This window comes from Tupaia chinensis, unplaced genomic scaffold (assembly GCF_000334495.1).
Source record: "Tupaia chinensis unplaced genomic scaffold, TupChi_1.0 Scaffold000628_1, whole genome shotgun sequence".
Taxonomy (NCBI): Eukaryota; Metazoa; Chordata; class Mammalia; order Scandentia; family Tupaiidae; genus Tupaia; species Tupaia belangeri.
The window spans coordinates 1,862,947-1,884,128 of NW_006160148.1; the positions used below are offsets into that span (position 1 = coordinate 1,862,947).

Genomic DNA, 21,182 nt, shown 5'->3' on the forward strand with positions numbered 1-21,182 from the left:
CCGGGCGGCGCCCCTGGACGCCCTCCCGGCGCCGAGCCCCCCGCGGACACGTGCCCGGGCTCTGGACGCAGCTGACAGCCCCCGACCCCGCGCGGGACCACGATGCTCATGAGGAAAGTGCCCGGCTTCGTCCCGGCCTCCCCGTGGGGGCTGCGGCCGGCGCGGGCCGGGAGGTGAGGGCTGAAGTCCCCGCCCCCCCTGCGGCTCGCGAGCAGAAGCCGCCTCCTAACCCGGCCCCCGCCGCACCGGCCCCGGGCGAGGACGACCCCAACAGCCGGGCCAGTCCCCGCCGCAAGAAGGGATGGCCGCGACGCATCCGCCCCCAGGGGCCCCGGGAAGAGGCCACCGTGGCCCGGAGCTCCCGGGACCAGAGCGTCCCGTTCAACTTTGACTTCAACGCGTTCCGGAGTCGCCTCCGCCATCCGGTCCTGGGGACGAGGGCCGATGAGACTAAGGAGCCCCAGAGCCAAGTGCGAGCCCAGAGGGAGAAAATCAAGGAGGTAAAGACTGTCCCTCCTCCCCACCCTGAGAAAGGACCCTCTCCTGTTCCCAGACACTTCCTGCCACTGGTCCTCTGTCCCTGGGCCACCCTAGGCCCTCAGACACCCTCTGCACTCTGGTACCAAACTTCCACCTTCTCTGCTGTGCTTTCTGCCGCCGCCGGGTTGGTCATGCCCACTCCTGACAGAAGGCAGGAGCCCCTGGGCCCCAGACTCAGGTCCGTGGTCACTCCTTCCCTTTGTGGACTGGCCAGAGAGTTCAGGCGGCTTCGGCTTCGTGTGCCTGGTTGTTTGTAGACAGGGCTCGGGGCCACGTTCTTCTGGTCCTTCAGTCCTGACGTGGCCAGCCCCCTATAGGAGCTGCTGTCTGGAAACCCAGGACCCTGGAGTGTTTGGTGTTGGGCAGGTATTTTGTAACCTAGTCTGTGACCTGCAGGCGGAGAAGGTTGGTGTTCTCGCTGTTTCTATTGAGCCTTGGAACAATTTGTACATAATTGCATGTGATGCAGGAAGGAGGTCGGTGGGGCGGCGGTGGTAGTGTTACAGAAGCTCCGAGGTTATTGGCTTAATGAGGCAGGTCTTGGACTGGTTCCCTGTGGGGATTGTGTCCCCGAGGGTTTGGGGGGATTGCTCTGAGTCTTACGTTAAGAAATCAGAAGCAGATGTAGCCTTGTCCTGGTTTGAAGACAGTTGCCAAGTCACCACTGGTGCCTAAATATTCTGCCTGACCCACTGTTAAGGCTGCTTGCCTGAGATTTGGACCCGGAAATGCAGAGGGGGCTGCAGTGACACCCCCAGGCCACGAGGGGGCTGTGGGCAAGCAGTGGTCCAGGGTCTCCTTCCTAGAAAAGAGGATGCTCTCCCCTCTGAACCGATCCAGAAGACCCCGGAGGGCTGCCCTGTCTGCACTGCTGGGTCTGCCGCACAGGCGTCAGCAGGTCTGTCTGGATTTCCGGGGAGGGCAGGCCACAGGGTCAGGACCTGCCCTGAGACCTGCTCAGAGCCAGTGGAGAGCCCGGGCGGTCTGCTCCTTATCTGGGCTAGCCTTCCTGATGCCGCCTCGCCCCCACTTTTATCTCGGCTGCTGCTCAGCCTTGTCTGCTAAGCCCTGTTGGAAGCTTTGTCTTAACAAGCAACCACAGGATATTCCGTGAAGTCCATAAGAAGCCGAGGCACTGCTGAGTGCAGGGTGTGCGTGGCACGGCTTCCAGGGTCTTGTTAAACTCTCGAAGGTTCAGGCCGGAACTTGGGGTAGCTAAGGAGGGGCATCATTTTCTCCCTTTCAGAGGCGGAACCGTGGCGTGGGGTACTCACGTGAGCCACCCACAGTTCCCGTTCTCGGCGCTGCCTTTGCCTCTGCCTCTGAGCAGGTTAGCGCTCTCTGCGCTTCTCAGGAGGCCCGTAGCTCACCCACTGAAATGATGTAAAACCCCGCATGCAAGCAGTTCGTCCAGAGCTTCCATCGGATTTTCAAAAGGGTCCCCCAAAAGATTAGGGATTAACTACTGTCCTCCTTGAAAGAGACACTTTCTGCATTTGCTTCTGCACGCGTGGCCCATTTCTGGAAGCCTGGGGTTGGGAGTCCTGGCAGGAGAGGGGGCTGGACAGTGGGGGCCCTGGTCCTCTGCAGACAGCCGCCTTCGCGGGGTTGCGGGGGCTGGTATGAGGCGTGAGGACGCTGAGCCTGGCAGGTGGGTGTGAAATACCGTGGTGGGAGGGGGTCTGTGGCTGCCAGATGTCTGGCTCTTTCTAGCTCACCTTGCCTTGCACCCCCGTTGTAGCTGGAGGCACGTTCGCCTACACCGCCTACACCGGCAGTGGGAGTCAGCACTCCGCTTTCCATCTTGGAAGACTCTCCGCTCTTTAGAATGGAAGGGCTGCTTTATATGCTCACTTCTTGAGTTTGGCCTCCCCAGCGCAACCTGCAAACTGTGAGGCCTCTGGAGCTTGGGGCGTAGTTGCTCACATGGAGGTGCCAGCCCGCCGTCCTGCCTGATGAGGAATGTGGGTGCTCGCTGGGCGGGGGTGTCTGTTTCCTTCTCGTTTCAGCTTCCGTCTGCGCCCTGCCCTGGGGTAGGTCGTTTTGGAAAGACGCCTGCCTTCACAAAAGGGACTGATGCTTTCCACTCCGGGTGGTTTATTTCCAGACACGGATTGATTAGACCCAAGGAGCACAGGGGGAGCTAGCATCAGATAAAAAGAGCCCTGTTCTTAGAAGATGAGGTTTTTATAGTAAAAGTAAATACCAAGGGAGAGCCAGAGAGGATGATGAACGAGAGTGAGCGAGAGCTGGACATCGGGGTCTGGACAACCAGGTCTGTTTATGAACATTCCAGGTGAGAGATGGACGCGGCCAGGAGGCCTGTGCCGGTAAGGCGGGCCCCGGGCGTGTGCACATCAGGAAACGCTTTGTCACTAGAGCCAGCTACTTTTGTCACCTCCCAGTTTGGGAACCTTGGGCACAGCATTGTGCTGGAGAGGGGAGACAGAGATGCAGAGTTGTCGCAAGCCTGTCCCTTGCCTTCCTGGACCTCCCTGTGGAGTGGGGTGAGGGAGAGGAGAGGAGGCTGGTCCTGAAACTCTGGCTCCCAGCCCTGGTCCCTAAGCGGACTTCCGGTACTGGGCTCTCCCAGCAGTTTTCAAGATCTCCTAGTGCCGTGAAGCCAGGGACAGGGGTGTGGACGCAGTGGAGGCGTTGATGCGGCCATGTTCGCTGTGGTATCCTCAGCAGCGAGCCCAGGGCAGGTGCTTGCATATGGTGACGCGGGTTATCCCTGTGGCCCGTGTTGAACTCTGGCGGCAGGTCCTCAGTGTGGGAACGCGAGAGGAACGCCCTGGAAGGGGTGAAGGCTCGTTCCCAGCCTGCGCTTTCAGGTTTGAGGATGAAATGGGAAACGACCCTAGCCCATCGGTGGGCTCCTCACGGGCTAGGTGCAAACATTCTCCTCGTCCATGACGGAGTTGGGAAGGTACAGCTCGCCAGGGTTCCATCCCCGGGAAGGAATCCAGCCTGCCCTTGGCCCAGCTCATGCCGGTCTGCTGCCGACCTGGGAGCCTCGGTCGTGTCTTCCAGGGAAGGGGGCCTTGTGGCGAAGGGAATGGGGAGTCCGAGCATGGGACGGGGCGCTGGGGTTGGGACCTGTGTGTGGTACTGCCAGGCACAGTGTAGGCTGGGCCCTTCCTCTGCGTACATGCGGATCCTCTCCAGAGCTCAGGGCGGCCGAGGGGACCTAGGGTGGATTTCAGCACCCCCATGCCCTCGGCCCAGTGCTGTCCCTTACACACTACTGTGTGCAGCAGCTTTGCTGGCCTGGGTTCAGGGACGAGCCACCCTACCAACTCTGACCTGGGGGAGAAGCCCCCCGCCTCAGACGTGGCAGTAAAACAAAGAGGCTGGCATTAGGGGACTCCTCTCTTCCCACCCTCGTCTGTGGACTGTTTTGCTTATGGATCTGCCTAAGCATCTACAATCGGGTCTGACATTTAGTTGGCGCTCAGATAATTGACTGAATGGCTACATTAAAAATCTATAAACTAACAGTCAAAGTTGCTGGTGGCAGAGGCTGGGGCTTCTCTCTGGGGGTGCTTGGAATTCTAAGGAGACTCAGAGCGATAGCTTCAGCCAGGCTTGGGGGCTTAGGTGTTGAGTAGCCCAAGAAGCCTCTTTGAAATGGCAGAAATTTTCTGAGCACAAGCCTGACTTGAAGGGAGTGGGGAGGTGGCACCGGTGAGTAAAATCTTTCCCTGCCTGGAAGCGGGCGTCTGGAGGCTGGCTGCAGTGCCGGGAGTGCCCAGCCCCTGCCCTCCGTGCCTGCTGTGTTAAGCTCCAGACTGTCACTGGTTGTGATATGTGGTGGTGACTGCAGAAGTCATCTTGGTAAATGATCTTTGCTCCCCATTAACGGCTGGTTCGTTAGTCGTGTGCGGTTTCTCTGTCTGTCTGATTTATCGTCACAGTGCCAGGGACAGGTAGGAAAATTAAAAGACTGTGTTCTTCCTAGCATGTGAATCTGAGCCCAGGAGAAGTTCGGGATAATTAATATTAGGGGCAGCTCAGATCTAAATAGCTTTCCTGAAGAGCTCTGAGTTGCAAAGCCGCCGAAGGTCTCTCCCCTCCCTGTCCTTGAGCCTCCTCTCTCCCTCCTGTCCTGTTCTGCAGTACCTTAACATGACGGACACTAGCCTGTGATCACTGGCGGTCCTCTTGGGGGACCCTGCTGTCCTGAGCCCAGCTGGTACGTCCCCCTTCCTTAGAGCCGAGTGCTGTAGTTCGCGTGGAGCTCAGAGCTCGTCCCCACCTCGCAAGGGCCTGACTTAACACCCCCGGGGTGGCTGGCTCTGAGCTTTCACTTAGCATCGCACCATCATTTTAGAGAACCCGATATCCAGGAGCAGTTGCTTCTCAGACCTCACATTCTTAACTGTCTTTAGTGATAGGGCCAGAAACAAACAGAGCGTTGACTTTGAAGAAAGCCACCTGCCTCTCTCACAGCACCGTTCGCAGGGGGGTAAGAAAATAGATTCCCCTGTGGTTTGTTTTCAGAGTGACTGATTTACATCTCAGTTCAAGAAATGCCTTTTCTCGAGCTTTCCCGGAAGACTGATCCATTACACCACCAAAAATAAATATTGTGATATATATCAGGCATGCTTTGCTCAAAGGGACTTACATCTTTTCTCTTATTGCAAAAAGTAAATCAGGCTCGCAGATTGCAGAGCCTCGTGCAGGGAGGCTGCTTTGTAATCCAGGTGGGCACCCAGCCTGGTGGGCACTGGCCGTGGGTGGGAAGGCACTCTCTGTGCATCCTGAGGTGCAGAGGAGTCTCTGGTAGAGGAGGCGTCGGGAGCCTCAGGAAATGCTCCCTGCTTTGCCTTCACTGGCCAAACTGGGGAAACCTCAGCAAGGAACTGATGGATGTAGGATTCAGGCGAATACTGCCTCAGGTGAATCCGTGGGAATTCAGTACATTATGTGGAAATAGGGGCCAGGCATGGAGCACAGATGAGCATCCCGAACCAAGGATGATTCTCTCAGCTCTGCGCCCCTGCAGTTCAGAAAGAGCAGGCTCGTTTAAATGAGCCCTGGTTCTTAGTTTCCCGCTACCCCTGGGCCAAGGCCTTTAGGCACAAATGTTTCTGTAATTTGGGGAAAAGAAACAACAGGTTTTCTTAGCTCTGTGTTTTCATGATAGATGGTGGGAGAAATAAAACTGGAGGCTCCTCAGAGCATTCCGAGGACTCGGGACCTGAGTCCCGCTCTGTCCCTCTCCAGTCTGAGGCCGGTCCGCAGCTCAGACAGTGCAGCGTTGTGGGGCCCAGATGGCTGTAAGTCGGACCCGCTTTGGTGTCTACACCTGCAGAGAAACGGAAGTCGCAGACAGCACGGCTCTGGGCCTTGGTGCGTGGCCAGCTTGTGGGTGTTTTCCCCCAGAGAAGGTGGTTTCTAAGTTTTGGGTTATGAGCTCCCACACAGGCAGGCAGAAGAGCTTCTGCCCACGAGGAGGTCTCGGGTGTCTTGCCTCTGAACCTTCTTTAATTGAAGGCTATGGCCAGGGCAGTTGTCTGTCCAGTGCAGGGCCTTCGGTGACTTTCACAGAGGAAATGTTGGCTATTGATCAGTGTCCTCCCGGAGAGATGAACAAGAACCGTGCTTTTATCTGGCACCTCTGGGAGGCAGCTGCCCTGCAGGGGAAGCTTCGAGGCCAGCAGTTTGAGTACCTAGTGACCATTTTCAGAGGTCGAATGGGTGGAAACCCGTTTTCCTCCTGCCACCTCTGCCATCTTCTTTAATACCATATTGACCACGGCTTATTGTTGTAGACTTGGCGGTCATCACCGTTTCTGTGCAGCGCAGCCGTGTGCTCCGGGGGCCGCCGACTTGTGTTGCCGACTGTTTATCTCCATTGCGCCAACAATGTTGTGATTGTTGTGATTAGGTACCGTTTGTTTAAGCAGAATTCACATACAGTGAAATGCACAGATCTTAAATATGCCGTTCTCTGAATCTTCACACACGCCAAAAGCCATGTAAACATACCCCTACTGAGCGGAGGTATCTTTCGCCACCCTCAGAAGTTCCTCTGCTTGTCGCAGCCAGTCCTCCTGTATCCAGCCTCCAGCCCGCATGGCTGTCTTGACTCCTATCAGCAGGGATTAGTTTTGTCTGTTCTAGAGCTTCAGATAAATGGAATAGTAAGGCTTCTGTCCCTGAGGATGCGTTTGAAATTCTCCCTTCCTTTTTATTGTTGAGATTATTACATTGTGTGACCGGACCATAATTTGTTTACCCCTGTTTACCTTGCTATTGGACTTCAGGGTTGTTTTCCGAGTTTGGCTATTATGAATAAAGCTTCTAAGACACTTTTATATATAAGCCGGTGTGGACATACATTTTCGTTTTTTGTGTGTAACTAGGAATAGATTTGCAAGCTCATAGAGTAGGTAGATGTTTGAATTTGTAAGAAGTTAAGAACATTTCATCCAAGTACTCCCACCAACAGCGAGCGAGAGTTCTAAAGCCTTGTCGACACTTGTTATTGTCAGCTTATTTGGGTTTAACATCTTATACAGTGTGTGGTGATCTCTTACTGGGATTTTAATATTCGTTTCCCTTTTAATTACTGATATTGAATGTCTTTTCATGTGTTTGCCATTTCTAGACCTCTGTTATACGTGACTATTCAAACCTTTTCCCCTTTTTTAATTTAAAAATCAGGCTGTTAATCATTTTATTGAATCCCAGGAATTCTTTATATATTCTGAATACAAGTCCATTGTCAGATATATGCATTATAAATATTTGTTCCCAGCCTATATTTGGTGTTTTAATTTTCTTAATGGCATTATGTAAAAAACAGTTAAGAATTTTTTTTAGGTTTTTGCCAAAGGGCATGTGCACTCACTGGAGAGAGACTGGGAGAGGAAAGGTGAGAAATCCCCCCCTCGGGGTGGAGAATGGTCACAACGCAATCCCTTCTTCATTCTACTCCTAGAATTTGGGGTTCATATGCATACATACCCGGCATATTTTCATCCATCTGGTCTGGGACTCGAATTTCAGTCAGCCATGTGGTAATCTAGCACTTTAACTACCATGCCACCTGCTGGCCCCGAAAAGTTTTAAATATTTATGAAGTCCAATGTGTCAATGTTTTTATGGTTAGTGCTTTCTATGCCTACTTTAAAAACAAAAACAAAACAAAACTTTGCTTATTCCAAGATCAAGAGGATATTCTCCTTTAAATTCCAGCAGCTTGACCATTTTCATTTTTATATTTAGGTTTTATTTACTTCAAATTAATTTTTGTATATGGTGTGAGGTAGGGCTTTGGGTACAATATTTTCCATTTAGATGACTTACTGTCTTGCATTAATTTGTTGAAAAACTTTCCCCATTGGATTGCTTTGATGTCTTAGTCAAACCGATAGACTATATATATGTGTGTGTTTCTGTTTCTGGACTCTTCTATCAATTTATCTTTATTTCAGTCCATACTATCTTGATGATGTAGCTTTATAGGAAATCTTGAAAACAGGTAGTTTGATTTATCTATGTTGAACTTCGTTTTCAGAATGCCTTTGGCCATTAAATGTTCTTTTCATTTCTTTATACAATAGAGAACAAGCTTGTTGGTTTCCATTAAAAATCTTGTGAAGATTTCGATTGCATTTGCCTTGAATCTATAAATCAAATTGGAAAGAATTGTTATCTTAAAATATTGGGTCTTTCAATCCATGACTCTCTCTTCATTCATTTAGATTTTTTTTTTTTTGAGAGGTTTTTGCTATAGGGCACTTGTGCTCTCCAGACAGACAGAGACAGAGACAGAAAGCGAGAAATCACCCCCCAGGGGGGTTGGCCATACCGCAATCCCTTCTCTTCCGTTCTCCTCTTGGGATCTTTGGCACACATGCACACGCGCCTAGCATGGGTTTTAAGCCACCGGGTCTGGGACTCGAACCGTGGTCGGCTACGTGGGAGTTCAGCGACATAGCCATTACGCTAACTGCTGGTTCCATTCATTTAGATTTTTAAAAAATTCTTTCAATGGTGTTTTATTGTGTCTGATGTGGATGGCTTGAACATCTTTCACTAATTATACCTCTATCTTACATATTATAATGTTGTTGTAAGTGGTATTGTTTACATTTTTATCTTATAATTGTTTGTTGCTAGTACATAGAAGTACAGTAGATTTTTCTTTATGTACATTGACTTTGTGTCATGTAACCTTATTAAATTAACTTCTTAGATTTTTTTTTTTTTTGGTAGATTTCTTAGGATCTGTTATGTATGTATACAGCCATGTCATCTGTGAGTCAGGATAATTTTACTTCTTCCTTTCTAGTTCATAGGCCTTTTTTTTTTCTTCTTGCATTATTACACTGGCTAGGGCTTCCAGTTCAGGGTTACATAGAAGTGGTGAGAACTGACATTGTTTACCTTGTTCTAGAACTCCAGAAAAACATTCAGTCTTTCATTATTAAGTATGGTACTGGGTAAGTATTAAGTTAAAATTTGTTTCTAATGTACTGAGAGGTCTGGTTTTGTTTTGCTATAGGGCATATGAACTTGGGGAGGGGAGGGTAGAGAATGTGAGAGAGCACCCCCACCCCCACAAGGATGGCCACAGTGCAATTGGTTGTCCTCCACTCTCCTCTTGGGCTTTTGGAAGCATGCACATGTGTCCAGCGTGGTTTTCAAGTTGCCATGTCTGGGATGTGAACTGTGCACTTGGCCATGTGCGATCCAGCCACTTTAACCTGCTTGCCATTGGAGTTTTTATCAGAAATGGGATAAAGTCACTGGTGTATGTGCACAAGCATATTGCATTTTTTTTTTTTAACTAAATGGCCAATGGTATGTTTTGATTGACATCAAATGGGGAGGGGATGGGGACAAATACTGGCTCTGTGAAAATACCCCTTCTCCATCAGTGGCATGCTCATTATTCCAGGAAGTTGTTTTGCTCTCACTGTTTTAAAAAAAAGAAAAAGAAAAAAACCCAACAACATAAAAATCCTTGCATACCTTGTTTGATTGGAGAATTTTAATGTTTTTCATTTATCATTGTAAAACCAAGGACAATTTTATAACTTTTTTGTTCATAGCTGTTACACGTAGGGCAATTTGTCTTTAAGTAGGGGTAAATTACTCTTAAAGGAAAAATAGGAATCCTAGATAGTTTTCCTTTCAAGTCAAGCATCTTGTTGTTTAAATAAACTTCTTTTTTATATAATTATTTATTTGATTTTGTTTATTCATTCATTTATTTTAATTTGACCAGAGAGAGAAAGCGTGAGAAAGGAAGCTGCCAGGTTTGGGACTTGAACCGTGGTCAGCCATGTGGGAGTGTCCAGCACCTTAACCACCATGCCACCTGCTGGTCCCTAAATAAACTTCTTGTTTAAAATGGAAAAAAGAATTAATTGTATAATAGATACAAGTCTATTCAGAATTTTTAAAAATTTTAAATTGTTTTTAGTTTGTGCTATAGGGCATGTGCATTCACTAGAGAGAGTGATAGAGAGGAATAGTGAGCAATCACCCCCCAGAGGGTATGGCCACACCACAATCTCTTCTCCTGTTTGCTCTCAGGATTTTGGGCATACACACACCTGTATCAGACATGATTTTTCAAACTTCCGGGTTTGGGACTTCAACTACTGACTCAGCCATGTGGGATCTAGTGCCTTAACATACATGCCTCTGCTGGCCCCAGAATGTTTTAAAAGTTTACCTATTTATTTATGTCTGAGAGAGAGAGAGCGAGAGTGAGCATGCCCAGTAGGTTCTTGATGCCTCATCTGCCCTCCAGCCAGCCCTGGATCACGGGCATATATACATACCAGATGCGCTCAGGGAGGCCTCCAGATGCAGATCCAGAACCTCCCCACGTGGGTAACCTTACAGAGCATTGTATGTGTTTTTGGTTCTTTTATTGTTTTGTTGTCGTTTGTTTTTTAATGACTGCCAGGCCCTCAGTTTTTCTTGTGTCAATTTTGTCAATTTGTCCTTCAAAGGAAGCTGTCTGTTTTACCCAAGTTAAAGAATTTATAATGGAATAAAATTGTTCCTAAGATTTTCATTTTTCTTTTAATATTTATGGGATTCATAGTAATGTTCTTTTTTTCATTGCTGATGCTGGCCCTTGTTTTCTCCATTTCCTCCTTAAAAATAGTTTAGCTAGTAGTTTATCCATTTATTGATTTATTTCTAAGTATCAACTTTCAGTCTTTTTTTAAAGTATACATTGAGTTTCATTGATTCTTTTTCACTCTTTATTTTCCTCATTCTGCTTATTTTGGGCTTAATTCCCTCTCTTCTCTACCTTCTTTAAGATAGATGCTTATATAAGTGATTTTGGATTTTATTTTCAGAGATTTTTTTCATTATTGATTTCTAAGTTTGTTTGTGTTCAGAAAACATACTCTGATTTTTAGGCCTTTGAAACATGACAACTGTTTTATGACTCAGTAGATGACTTACATTGACAAATATTCCGTGTGCGTTTATGACACGTGTTATTATGTGGTTGCTGGATGTCGTGTTCTGTAAATGCCACTTAGGACAGATTGATAGCATTGCTTACTACTCTAGTTTTACTGTTTTTATTTTTGTTTGTTTGTTTTGTTTGCTTGTTTAATCCTTGATTGGGACAAGAGTGTTGCTTTCTAACTATAATTATGGGTTTGTTCCATTAGTCATTTTCATTATGTCAGCTTTTATTTCATATCATTTATATTTCTTTCACTCGGCCTATACACATTTAATATTATTGTATGTATTTGATAAATTGATCTTTTAAACATTATAAATATAATTCTTCATTTCTAATAATAATCATTGTTTGAAATGTCTTTTACCTGATTATGAAGCCTCTTCAGCTTTCATATGATTAGTGCTTCTATGGTAAACATTTTTTCATCCTTTTATATATATATATATATATATATAGAGAGACAGAAAGCAAGAAATCACCCCCCGGGGGGATGGTCATGCTGCAATCCCTTCTCCATTCTCCTCTCGGGATCTTGGGCACACACGCACACGCGCCCGGTGTGAGTTTAAGCCACTGGGTCTGGGACTCGAACCATGTTCGGCTACATGGGAGTCCGGTGACATAGCCATTGCACTAACTGCTGGTCCCCACCCTTTTATACTTTTAACCTATTTGCATCTTCATATTTAAAATGTACCTCTTGTAAAGAGCACATGTTTGGGTCTTGCTTTTTAAACTCCAGTCTTTCAATGCTTTTTGACTTGTCTTTATTCTGTTTACATTTAATGTAATGTTCTTGTAGCTGGGTTCAAAGGTGTCATGTGCCTTTTTAAATTAGTTCCATATAGCCTTGTTTCTTTTTGTTTACTTTCATACCTTCTTTTGGAATAATCAAAAATGTCAGATTCTGTTTTGTCTCATCTGTTATACACATGTGTACACACTTGCACAGACACATTTGAAATGTGGGGTTTTTTGCCATAGGACATGTATACCCGCCAGAGAGGAGAGACAGAGAGAAGAAAGGTGAGAAATTGCTCCCTTGGGGGCATGGTCATGCCATAATCCCTCCTCCATTCTCTTTTTGGGCACACACGCATGTGCACCTAGCATGATTTTCAAACTACCAGTTATCGGACTCAAACTGTGGTCAGCCATGTAGGAATCTAGCCATCTTAACCCCCATACCACCCACTGGCCCTAAGTGATTTTTTTTTAAAGAGGTTTTTGCTATAGGGTGTGTGTGCGTTCACCCGAAAGACAGACACAGATAGAAAGCAAGAAATCACCCCCCAGGGGGGATGGCCACACCACAATCCCTTCTCCTCCATTCTCCTCTCGGAATCTTGGGCACGCACGCACACGCGCCCAGTGTGAGTTTAAGCCACCGTGTCTGGGGCTTCAACCGCGGTCGACTACATGGGAGTCCAGCGGTATAGCCATTACGCCAACTGCTGGTCCCCTAAGTGATTGTTTTAATGGTTAGAATTTTCATTCCTATCACAGTCTACCTTGAAATAGTACCTCCTGTACGATGTAATGCCTCAAGCCCTTCTGTTTGCCTGTCTCCAGTCTTGTGTCGCGATCTCCTTGAAACCATGTCCCGCTTCCTGTGTCATGTAAGGCCTTGTAATAATGAACCCCTCTCACGCTTCATCGTTTTCATGTTTTATTCCTACATGTGTCACAAGCCCCTTAACACATAGGTACTGTTTTTTCTTTAGTCAGTTGCCTTAAATAAGTAGCAAATTAGAATCTTTTTATCTTTCCACATACTTGCTGTTTATTTGATTCTTTTTGTACATCTGAGTTTATGTCTCATACTGTTCCCCTTCAGCCTGAAAAACTTCTCCTAACATTTTTCGTGATATAAACGTGCTTGCGACAAATTTTGCAGCTTTTGTTTATCTGAAATTGTCTCTGTCTTGCTTCCATTTTAAAAAGACATTTTTGCTGGATATGGAATTTTAGTAGGCTTGTCTTCCTTTATACCAAAGATGTTGTTCTAGTGTGTTGTATTGTTTCTGATGAGAAGGTAGAGGTTGTTCCCGGCTCGTCTTGCCTCTCCTGCCTCCCTTTTGGAGATACGCAGATTTTCTGTTTGTCAGGCCATGCGGTGGTCCAGCAGTAATCTGCTGCTGAAGTGACGCTGGCCCGTGTGGGAGGCTGCAGGTGTGGTTCCCCGTATGACCAACCTGAACGTGTGTGCCCGTGATCCTGGCTGGCTGGGAAGGCTGGGGCTGCGGCCGTGGCATGAGACCCTGCTGAGGTTGCTTGTCTTTCTTCCCACCTCTCGGAAGAAATAAATGCACGTAAGAGAGAAAGATTTTGGGGACCAGCAGGTGGCATGATGGTTAAGGCGCTGGACACACCCACATGGCAGACAATGGTTTGAGTCCCAGACCTGGTGGCTTGCTTTCTCACTTTCTCTCTCTCTCTGGTCAAATTAAAATAAATGAATTAAATAAAATTAAGTAAATAATTCTTTAAAAAAAAGAGAGAAAAGGGTTTTCTGTTTATCACTGGTTTTCAGTATTTTGACTATGCTTTGCTTAGGCGCGTTATCTTCATTTATCCTTCTTGGGGTTTGTTGATGATTGTTTTGTCTGTGAGGTTGATTTTTTTTCATCAGTTTGGAAGTTTGACCTGTGTTTTTTTCTTTTTTAAAGAGTTAATTTATTTCACTTACTTATTTTAATTTGAGCAGAGAAAGGCAGAGAGAGAGGGAGAGGGAAAGCGAGAAAACAAGCCGCCAGGTTCAGGACTCAAACGCAGTCGGCCATGTGGGAGTCCAGCACCCTTCACCACCACGCCACGTGCTGGCCTCATGGTCTGCATTTTTTCCTTTTTTTTTCTTGCCTAGTTTCTCTCTTTTTCTTTTAGAACAGTTACATACCGGTTAGATTGCTTGATACCATCCTAGAAGTTGTTGAGTGCTCATTTTCTTTTCAGTCTTTTGCTCTTTGTACATTAGTGTGGATAATTTATATCAACCTATTTTCAAGTTCACCGAGCTGTTCTTCTGTAGTGTATAATTGGTCGTTAACCCCACCCAGTGAATTTGTTCGTTTTTTATTTTTGCTTTGTTTTTAAAATGTACTACAGGTCCCGTGCATTCGCCAGAGAGCGATAGAGGGAGGGAGAGAGGGAAAGTAAGAAAGCAGCCCCAGGGGAATGGCCGCACCACAATCCCTTTTCCTCCATCCCCCTCTCGAGATTTTGGGCATGCATGCACATGGGCCTGGTGTGTGTTCTCAGCTGCCAGGTCCGGGACTGGAACTCACAGTTGGCAGTGTGGGGACCCAGCCTTCTTAACTACCACACCACTGGCTAGCCTGCAGTGAATTTGTCTTATTTCAGATCATTTTCACTTTTCTAATTTTTCTTTGGCCCTTGTTTATGACTTGTTTCTCAGGTTTTCCATCTGCTTGCTCATTGTTTCCATATTTTTCTTTAAGTCTTAAAGCACAAAAAAACGTTTTTGTTTGCTGTTTCTAACATCTTCGTCATCATTCGGTCTGTCTTAATGGACTATTCTACCTTCTGGCTGTGGATCACATCTTCTTACATCTTAAAGTGTCTAGTCATTTTTATAAAAAGTTAATTTATTCCATGAGTGAGAGAGACAGGGAGTGAGCAAGAGAGGGAGGGACAGAGCTGTCGCACTCCCGAGAGGGCCTGGGCCCCGGCTCTGCGCCTGGCATCAGCCCGCTGACCCATGAGCACACACCCCCGTGCTCTGTGGACGGTCTCCTGATGCGAACCAGCAGCCTTCCCACTTGGGTCTGCCTTGCAGAACTTCATGTTTTACCGTGCCATTGTCCAACCCCATCTAGCCATTTAAAAACTTATGCAGACGTTGTATTTGCTGCCTCCTTAAGGTTCTAGATTCATCAGCCTTAAACAGATTCCTTTGTCTCTCCGAGAGACCCCTGCCAAGTCCCCCTGCCTCAGCCAGCCTGGCTCACGGACCCGTGCCCGGTGTGTACGGGAAGGTCCTGGGACGGAAACGGAGGACTTACCCACGAGGGCGCATTTCGGTCCCCTCTCTGCTAGTGCCACCATCTGGCCCCTCTTCCCTCTTTGTGAGGCTGTCAGCTGTCACTCCGTGTAGCCGTCAGGGCGCCTGCCTCCGGCTGCTTTCTTCTCTCCTCTTCCTGTTTGTATCTCTGCCCGCCGGGAAGCCGTTGACGGCAGTACATGTAGTGCAGACAAGCACTTGAGAGCTCTCCAGGCCCCTGCCTCGCACGCATGCCCTTCAGTGTATAGGCCGTCCCACACTTTCATGCAGTTGGCACCGGAGGGCTGAAACACGATTTTGTGTTGAAACTGTGACCTGAATAGAGACAGCAGTTCTCTTCTACCTGCGGCTGACGTCCTCTGAAATTCTTTATACACTTTTTGCTTATTTGCTTTTTGATGTTGGTATCCATGAATGTTCCAGGAGCCTCCATTAGTGTAACTTGTTCCTTAGGGCTTCACATCCTGTCACATGTTTTCCCTGGCCTCTTTGCTACTTTTTAGAACTTTATTTTTAATGGTTTAAAAAAAATTGTTAAAGCCATTAAAAAAAAAATGTTCACATAAGTCTACGGGCTGATTTACTGGTCATGGCTGGAGAAAATTTCAGTGCATTCTGTGAGAGCTGGTCTCTGCCTCCCCTCATCCTAGGCAGTTCCGAATGAAGTAAATGTCGGGGCTCACTGCAAGAAGTGGCCTTTAATTACACTGGCCTCGTCGGGGTGGTCAGAGCGTTGAATGAAAGCTGTAAGTCTCTCCGTTAAGGTCCCTGTTCCCATCCTCACTCCTGGAATGAGCTTCGCAGAGTTGTTAAACCTCAACTTTACCAAATACATGCTCGCTTTCTAGGAAAACGCGTGCCTCCTCGCGGCTCTCCCAGAGCCGTTCTCTATGTCTGCCGTGTACCTCGACGGCTCTGGAGTAGTCTTGGTTTTCAGTGAAGAGAATCGGCGGGAAAAGAAGTCTTCTGGGCCTTCCTTTCAGACCCGGACCTTTTAGAGAATAGTCTAGAAAGTACAATGCATTTTCCTGTTTCAGATGATAAGGAAACCCTTATGGAAAAAGCTCATATTTTGGAAAAAAAAAAAAAAAAAATAGCAGCCCAGTCTAGAGACTTTGCTAGCAGCTTCAGGTCCGGCCGACGTGGGTGCCTCAGTAGGTGAGGGGGAGCCGCCCTGATGGCTCAGAGGTGGCATTGTGTAAGAGCCTGCCTACGATCTGCTGTCATTACTGGTCCTTGAGTAGCTAAGAGTGGTACCAGACTGGCGTCGGCCCAGCTGGAGCTGAGGGAGAAAACATGAGCCATTTCCTGTGATTAGGCAGTGGATTAGATAGAGCATAATAAGATTCTCTGTGCTCTGGGAAAAGTGCTCTTAAACTTGGCGCCGGTTCAGGAGCAGGATCCCAGTTTGACAGCTCTGGAAGTTGAAGTCTGGGCAGAATGCATGTTAGAATGGGCTTTCTGACTCTCTGTACCATCTGTCATCTTACGTGTAAGAAACCCCTGGGAATCTGCTTCAAAGGGAAGTGGGGGCTGGGCTGGGCTGGAACCTGCCTGCTGCTGGCCCAGTCAGGTAAAAAAATGTCCTGCGTTGGGACCAGTGGATGGCGGGATGGCGCTAAACTCCCACGTAGTACACCGCAGTTCGAATCCTGGACCTGGCGGCTTAAAGCTCACCCTAGCGTGTGTGCATGCGTGCCCAGAAATCTCAAGAAAAGAATAGAGGAGAAGGGATTGCAGCGTGGCCATCCCCTCTGGGGGCGATTTCTCTCTCTCTGTCTCTCTCTGTCTCTGGTGAGCACACATGCCCTATGGCAAAAATCTCTCTAAAAATAATTAAAAATTCCCTGCGTGACAGCCTTCACGAACCTGAGGAGCATCTCGCTGGGTTAAGTGGGTCTGCCCAACAGCCTGCAGCACAAAGACCTCGGACTAGAATTCCGCTTTATAGCTGGGAGTGATGGTCCTGGGCAGGGGAGTGGCCACTCCAGGTCCCGCCAGCTTACATGGTGACACACTGACATACGTGTCCTCTCCTGACCCGAAAGGTGACGTTCTCTCTATTGGGACATCTGAAGGTGGGTGGGTTATCATTTAGAGTAAGACCTTCACTTCGGGGTGGATGTTACAGTCTTGGTCAGTATTCAGAAGGATTGGTCTTGTGGCTCTTTGGAGCAAGAATTTTAACCTTTATTTCAGTCTGGAATCCCTGGGGGCATTTTAGCAAATATTGATGCCTGAGTCCCTCCAATCAAATCAGAGGTGCAGACTTAATTGGTCTGGGGTGCAGCCAGAGCGCTGGGTTTAGGAAACTTCCTGGGCGCTGTCCCAGCCGTGTACAGTAGGCTTTAGAGCTGACCTGCGATAATGACTTGGCCTCAGCTCTGTCTCATTGCTGGCTGCCATTCCCTCTTACCCACTTTCGGGAGAGGTTGCAGATTTTCTCTACTTATTAAGACTAGTGCCGGGGGCCAGCAAGTGGTGTGGTGGGTAAGGTGTTGGACTCTCACATGGCTGACTGCAGTTTAAATCCTGGACCTGGCAGCTCACTTTCTTACTTTCCCTCTCTGTCTTTGGTGAGTGCATGTGCCCTAAAAACATGATAATAAATTATCATAAAAATAATTATTTTTTTAAAAAAGGACTAGTGGTTAAGGGATACTGGATACCACATTGCCAACCACGGTTCGAGTCCCAGCCCTGATGGCTTAAAAAACATGCCTGGTACATATGTGTGCATGCCCCAAATCCTGACAGGGTGGAGAAATGGAAGAGAAAAGTTGTGTCTGACCACATACTGTGGGTGATGCTTTCTTCCTCTCTCTTTCCTTCTCTCTGTCTCTCTCTGGTGTCTGCATGCACCCTCTGGCAATGAAAGAAAGGAAGGAAGGAAGAAAGGAAGGAAGGAAGGAAGGAAGGAAGGAAGGAAGAAAGAAAGAAAGAAAGAAAGAAAGAAAGAAAGAAAGAAAGACAAGACAAGACATATCAGGGTTGGGTAAGAAAAGCAGGGAAAAACACTCAAAACGGAGCTTTTCCAGATTAAGAGTGTACGCTGTCCACACGATTGAGAGAAGCCATAAATGTATTAAAACTGAGAAAGGTATGCAGAGCTGGCCCTGTGGCACAGTGGTTAGCTCAGTGTGTAGGAGCCGGAGCTTACATGGCCACCCGCAGCTCAAGGTCCTGCCGCAGAGGCTTAAACACACATCGTGTGTGAGTGTTCCCCAGTTTCTTTCTTTCTTTTTTTTTTTAAATTTTATTCATTGTTGTTATTTCTTTTTTTTTTTTTTTTGAAGTTGACCAGAGAGAGACAGAGAGAGAGAGAGAAAGCAAGCTGCCAGGTCCAGGACTTGAACCGTGGTCAACCATGTGGGAGCGTCCAGCACCTTAACCACCATGCCACCTGCTGGTCCCGTCCGTGTTCCCCAGTTTCTGATAGGAAGGAGAGAAGGAGAAAGGGGATTAGGGCATGACCACACCCCATTAGGGAGACACTTTCTGTCTTTCTCTTTCATGCACAAGCACACTGCCCTCTAACAATAATAATAATAATAATAAACGGGGTGCCAGCAGGTGGTGTGGTGGTTAAGGTGCTGGATTCTCACATGGCCCACCCTGGCTGAGGCCTGGCCCGGTGGCTTGAAACTCACACACGTGTGTGCATGTGTGCCAAAAGTTCCAAGAGCAGAATGGAGGAGAGAGGCTTGCAGTGTGGCCAAGCCCTTGGGGGGTGACTTCTCACCTTCTCTCTCTGCGTTTCTCTCGGTGAGAGCATGCGCCCTATGGTGAAAACAGAAACAAGAGCAAAACGGCATGGAAAACGCCACCTAGTTATTGGGTCTCCATAGCACAGTGCGCTGAGGGAACAGCCAAGACGAAGCTCTGGCGTGAGGAATTTACAGTGCAGTATGGTCCTGGACCCGGGCCGTTCCCTGCCCTGCTTAGCTGCATAAATATTTGCCTGTCCCACCTGAATCTTTGTTCTTTTTCTTTTTGGAGGGGTGTGGCGTTGGGGAAGCGGGCGGGACACAAGTACGTGAAATGAAAACATTTGCTGGTCCAGAAGCACGTTTTCCAAAAGGCCACTGCCCTCCCACTTCATGGCCTCTACCATCTGCAGTCCACAGAGCAGCCTTTCCACGTTGCCGCCGGCCTCACGGAGGGCCGCAGAGCCCGTTGTTATCTGTAAAACCGAGCAGCTGACCGGTGCTCAGAAAAGGAGATTATGGAAGGAGCCAAGGAGCCGAACCCAGCCCAGGGGTCAGGACTCGCGGCGACAGCGCGCTGCTGTTTTCTGTCGTGTCTGCCCTGCCAGGTGCTGGATGTGACTCACCCTGCAGATTGCTGACCTGGATTGATCCGATCCATCTATCCAGGCCGCCTGTGGTGGAAGCTGCAGGAAGCGGGGCTGTGCTAGGGCTCGGTGTGACGCCCTCCCCAGAGCTTAGTGACGCTCCCCTGGACAGCCCTGCTTCTGCACAGAGACCTGCGAATTCTCAGCCTTTGCCAACTTGCGATCTTTCTTCAATCGGTCCCAACTATTTCTGGCAAAATCTGTGGCTGATGCAGCATATAAAACTTGTCCTCTTTGCCCCCAACTTATTTCATTCCAGCTTCAAGGGCTGGCCGTGTAGCCAAGGAACGTTACCGGAGAGTCAGGCTTCAGAGAAGAAACGTCCTCCTGTTGTTAAGCCTCATGGGGAACTGCTTTCTCGGGCCGCTGGCTGTAGGGAGCGTGACGAGGCTGGAGCTTGGCAGAGGCTGTGGCTGTGGCTTCCTGGAGGGCTGTGTGGCGAGACGATTGTTTGTATATTGGTTTTCATTTACGTCCTGGTCTCATTTTCGTCTTCCTGAGGTACCCAGATGCTGTGGCGATAGATCGATTGGAGACGACTCCTTTGTCAAGGCCCCACGGGGGATGGTTTCCCTTCCCTTGTGTGATGGAGTCTCAAATGGTTAATTAGATGCTGGGCATTTCTGCACGGGTCTGCCTCTGCCAGGCCTCCCACGTGATGCTCTGCTTAGGTTGGGGAGGGACTGGGGGCTTCCTGGGCTGGACCTCCTCTTCCCTAAACCCCTCACTTTTCCTTGAGCTGCTGCCCCTCCATCATTGCCCTAAAACTGCCTCCATGTGGCTCTGGAGGCTGCAGAGCTGACGCGTGGTGGAAATCCAGTCGTCACACAGGTCCAAGCCAGACGTTATGAAATAATGCAGTCGAACCCGAACGCAGTGAGAGGAGTACTAACTACCCGCTCCCGACCGGTTTGATGCCCGTTCAGCCTTTTCCGGAACTAACTTTGCTCTTACCTACCGTGTGACCCGAGTGCTCTGGAGGGCTGGATGTGGAGGGGCGTCTGCCCTCCACGCTGGAGCACCGGCTAGCCCGTGGCAGCGGGCACGCAGTCCTGATGTGGAGGTGCCGAGCTACGGTGGGAGCAGGGGCTGGGTGTCATCTCAGGGTGGCCTGGGGACAGGTGGTGTTCCAGGCACGTGTGGACAGTACCGGGCGGTGGGCGGGTTGCAGAGCAGCGGAAGCTGCGGGTGCTGAACCTGCGAGGTGTCGGAGCTGAGGACATGGGCTGTGAAGTTAAACAGCTGAGGTTTCCACCTGGGCAGATGGTGACATTAGAAAGCGGGCACAGTGAGAATCCTGGGAGGGATGAGTTTAGTGCTAGACTTGATCAAAGTGAGGTGCTTGTGAAATCTAGGTGGATGCTTTTTTTTTTTTTTTAAGAGTTTTTTGCCTTAAGGCATGTACACTTGCCAGAAAGAGAGAGAGAAAGAGACAGTGAAAGGGAAAGTGAGAAATCACTCCCGGGGGGATGGCCATGTGGCAAGCCCTTCTCCTCCACTGTCCTCCCCGGATCTTGGGGATGCACACACGTGCGCCTGGCATGTAAATTTCAAGCCAGTGGGTCTGGGACTCAGACCGCAGTAGGTCATGTACAAGTCCAGCGACATAATCACTGTGCCCTCTGCCGGCCCCTAGGTGGACACTTGTAGTGGGTTGGAAGCCTGGGTTTGGGACAGGTTGAGGTGATGGTGACGCAAATGAAGGAGCCATCATGTGACCTGCGGGGCTGGAGGCTGGAAAGCCTAGACCGAGGCAGAGGGGTCAGCTGGGGCTGCAGTGTTACGGGAACCGGGGATAGGGAAAG

At 48.6% G+C, this 21,182-nt stretch overlaps 1 protein-coding gene across 1 annotated transcript in view; it reads left to right on the top strand.

Annotated features, from left to right (window-relative positions):
- Positions 1–6: 6 nt before the first annotated feature.
- MAN1C1 (mannosidase alpha class 1C member 1) overlaps positions 7–21,182 on the top strand; it is a 156,835-nt gene continuing 135,659 nt past the window's right edge. Inside the window, 2 exon segments of the mRNA XM_014591978.2 lie at positions 7–154; positions 157–500. Coding sequence (XP_014447464.2) covers positions 103–154; positions 157–500 — 396 coding nt within the window. The 5' untranslated portion in view covers positions 7–102.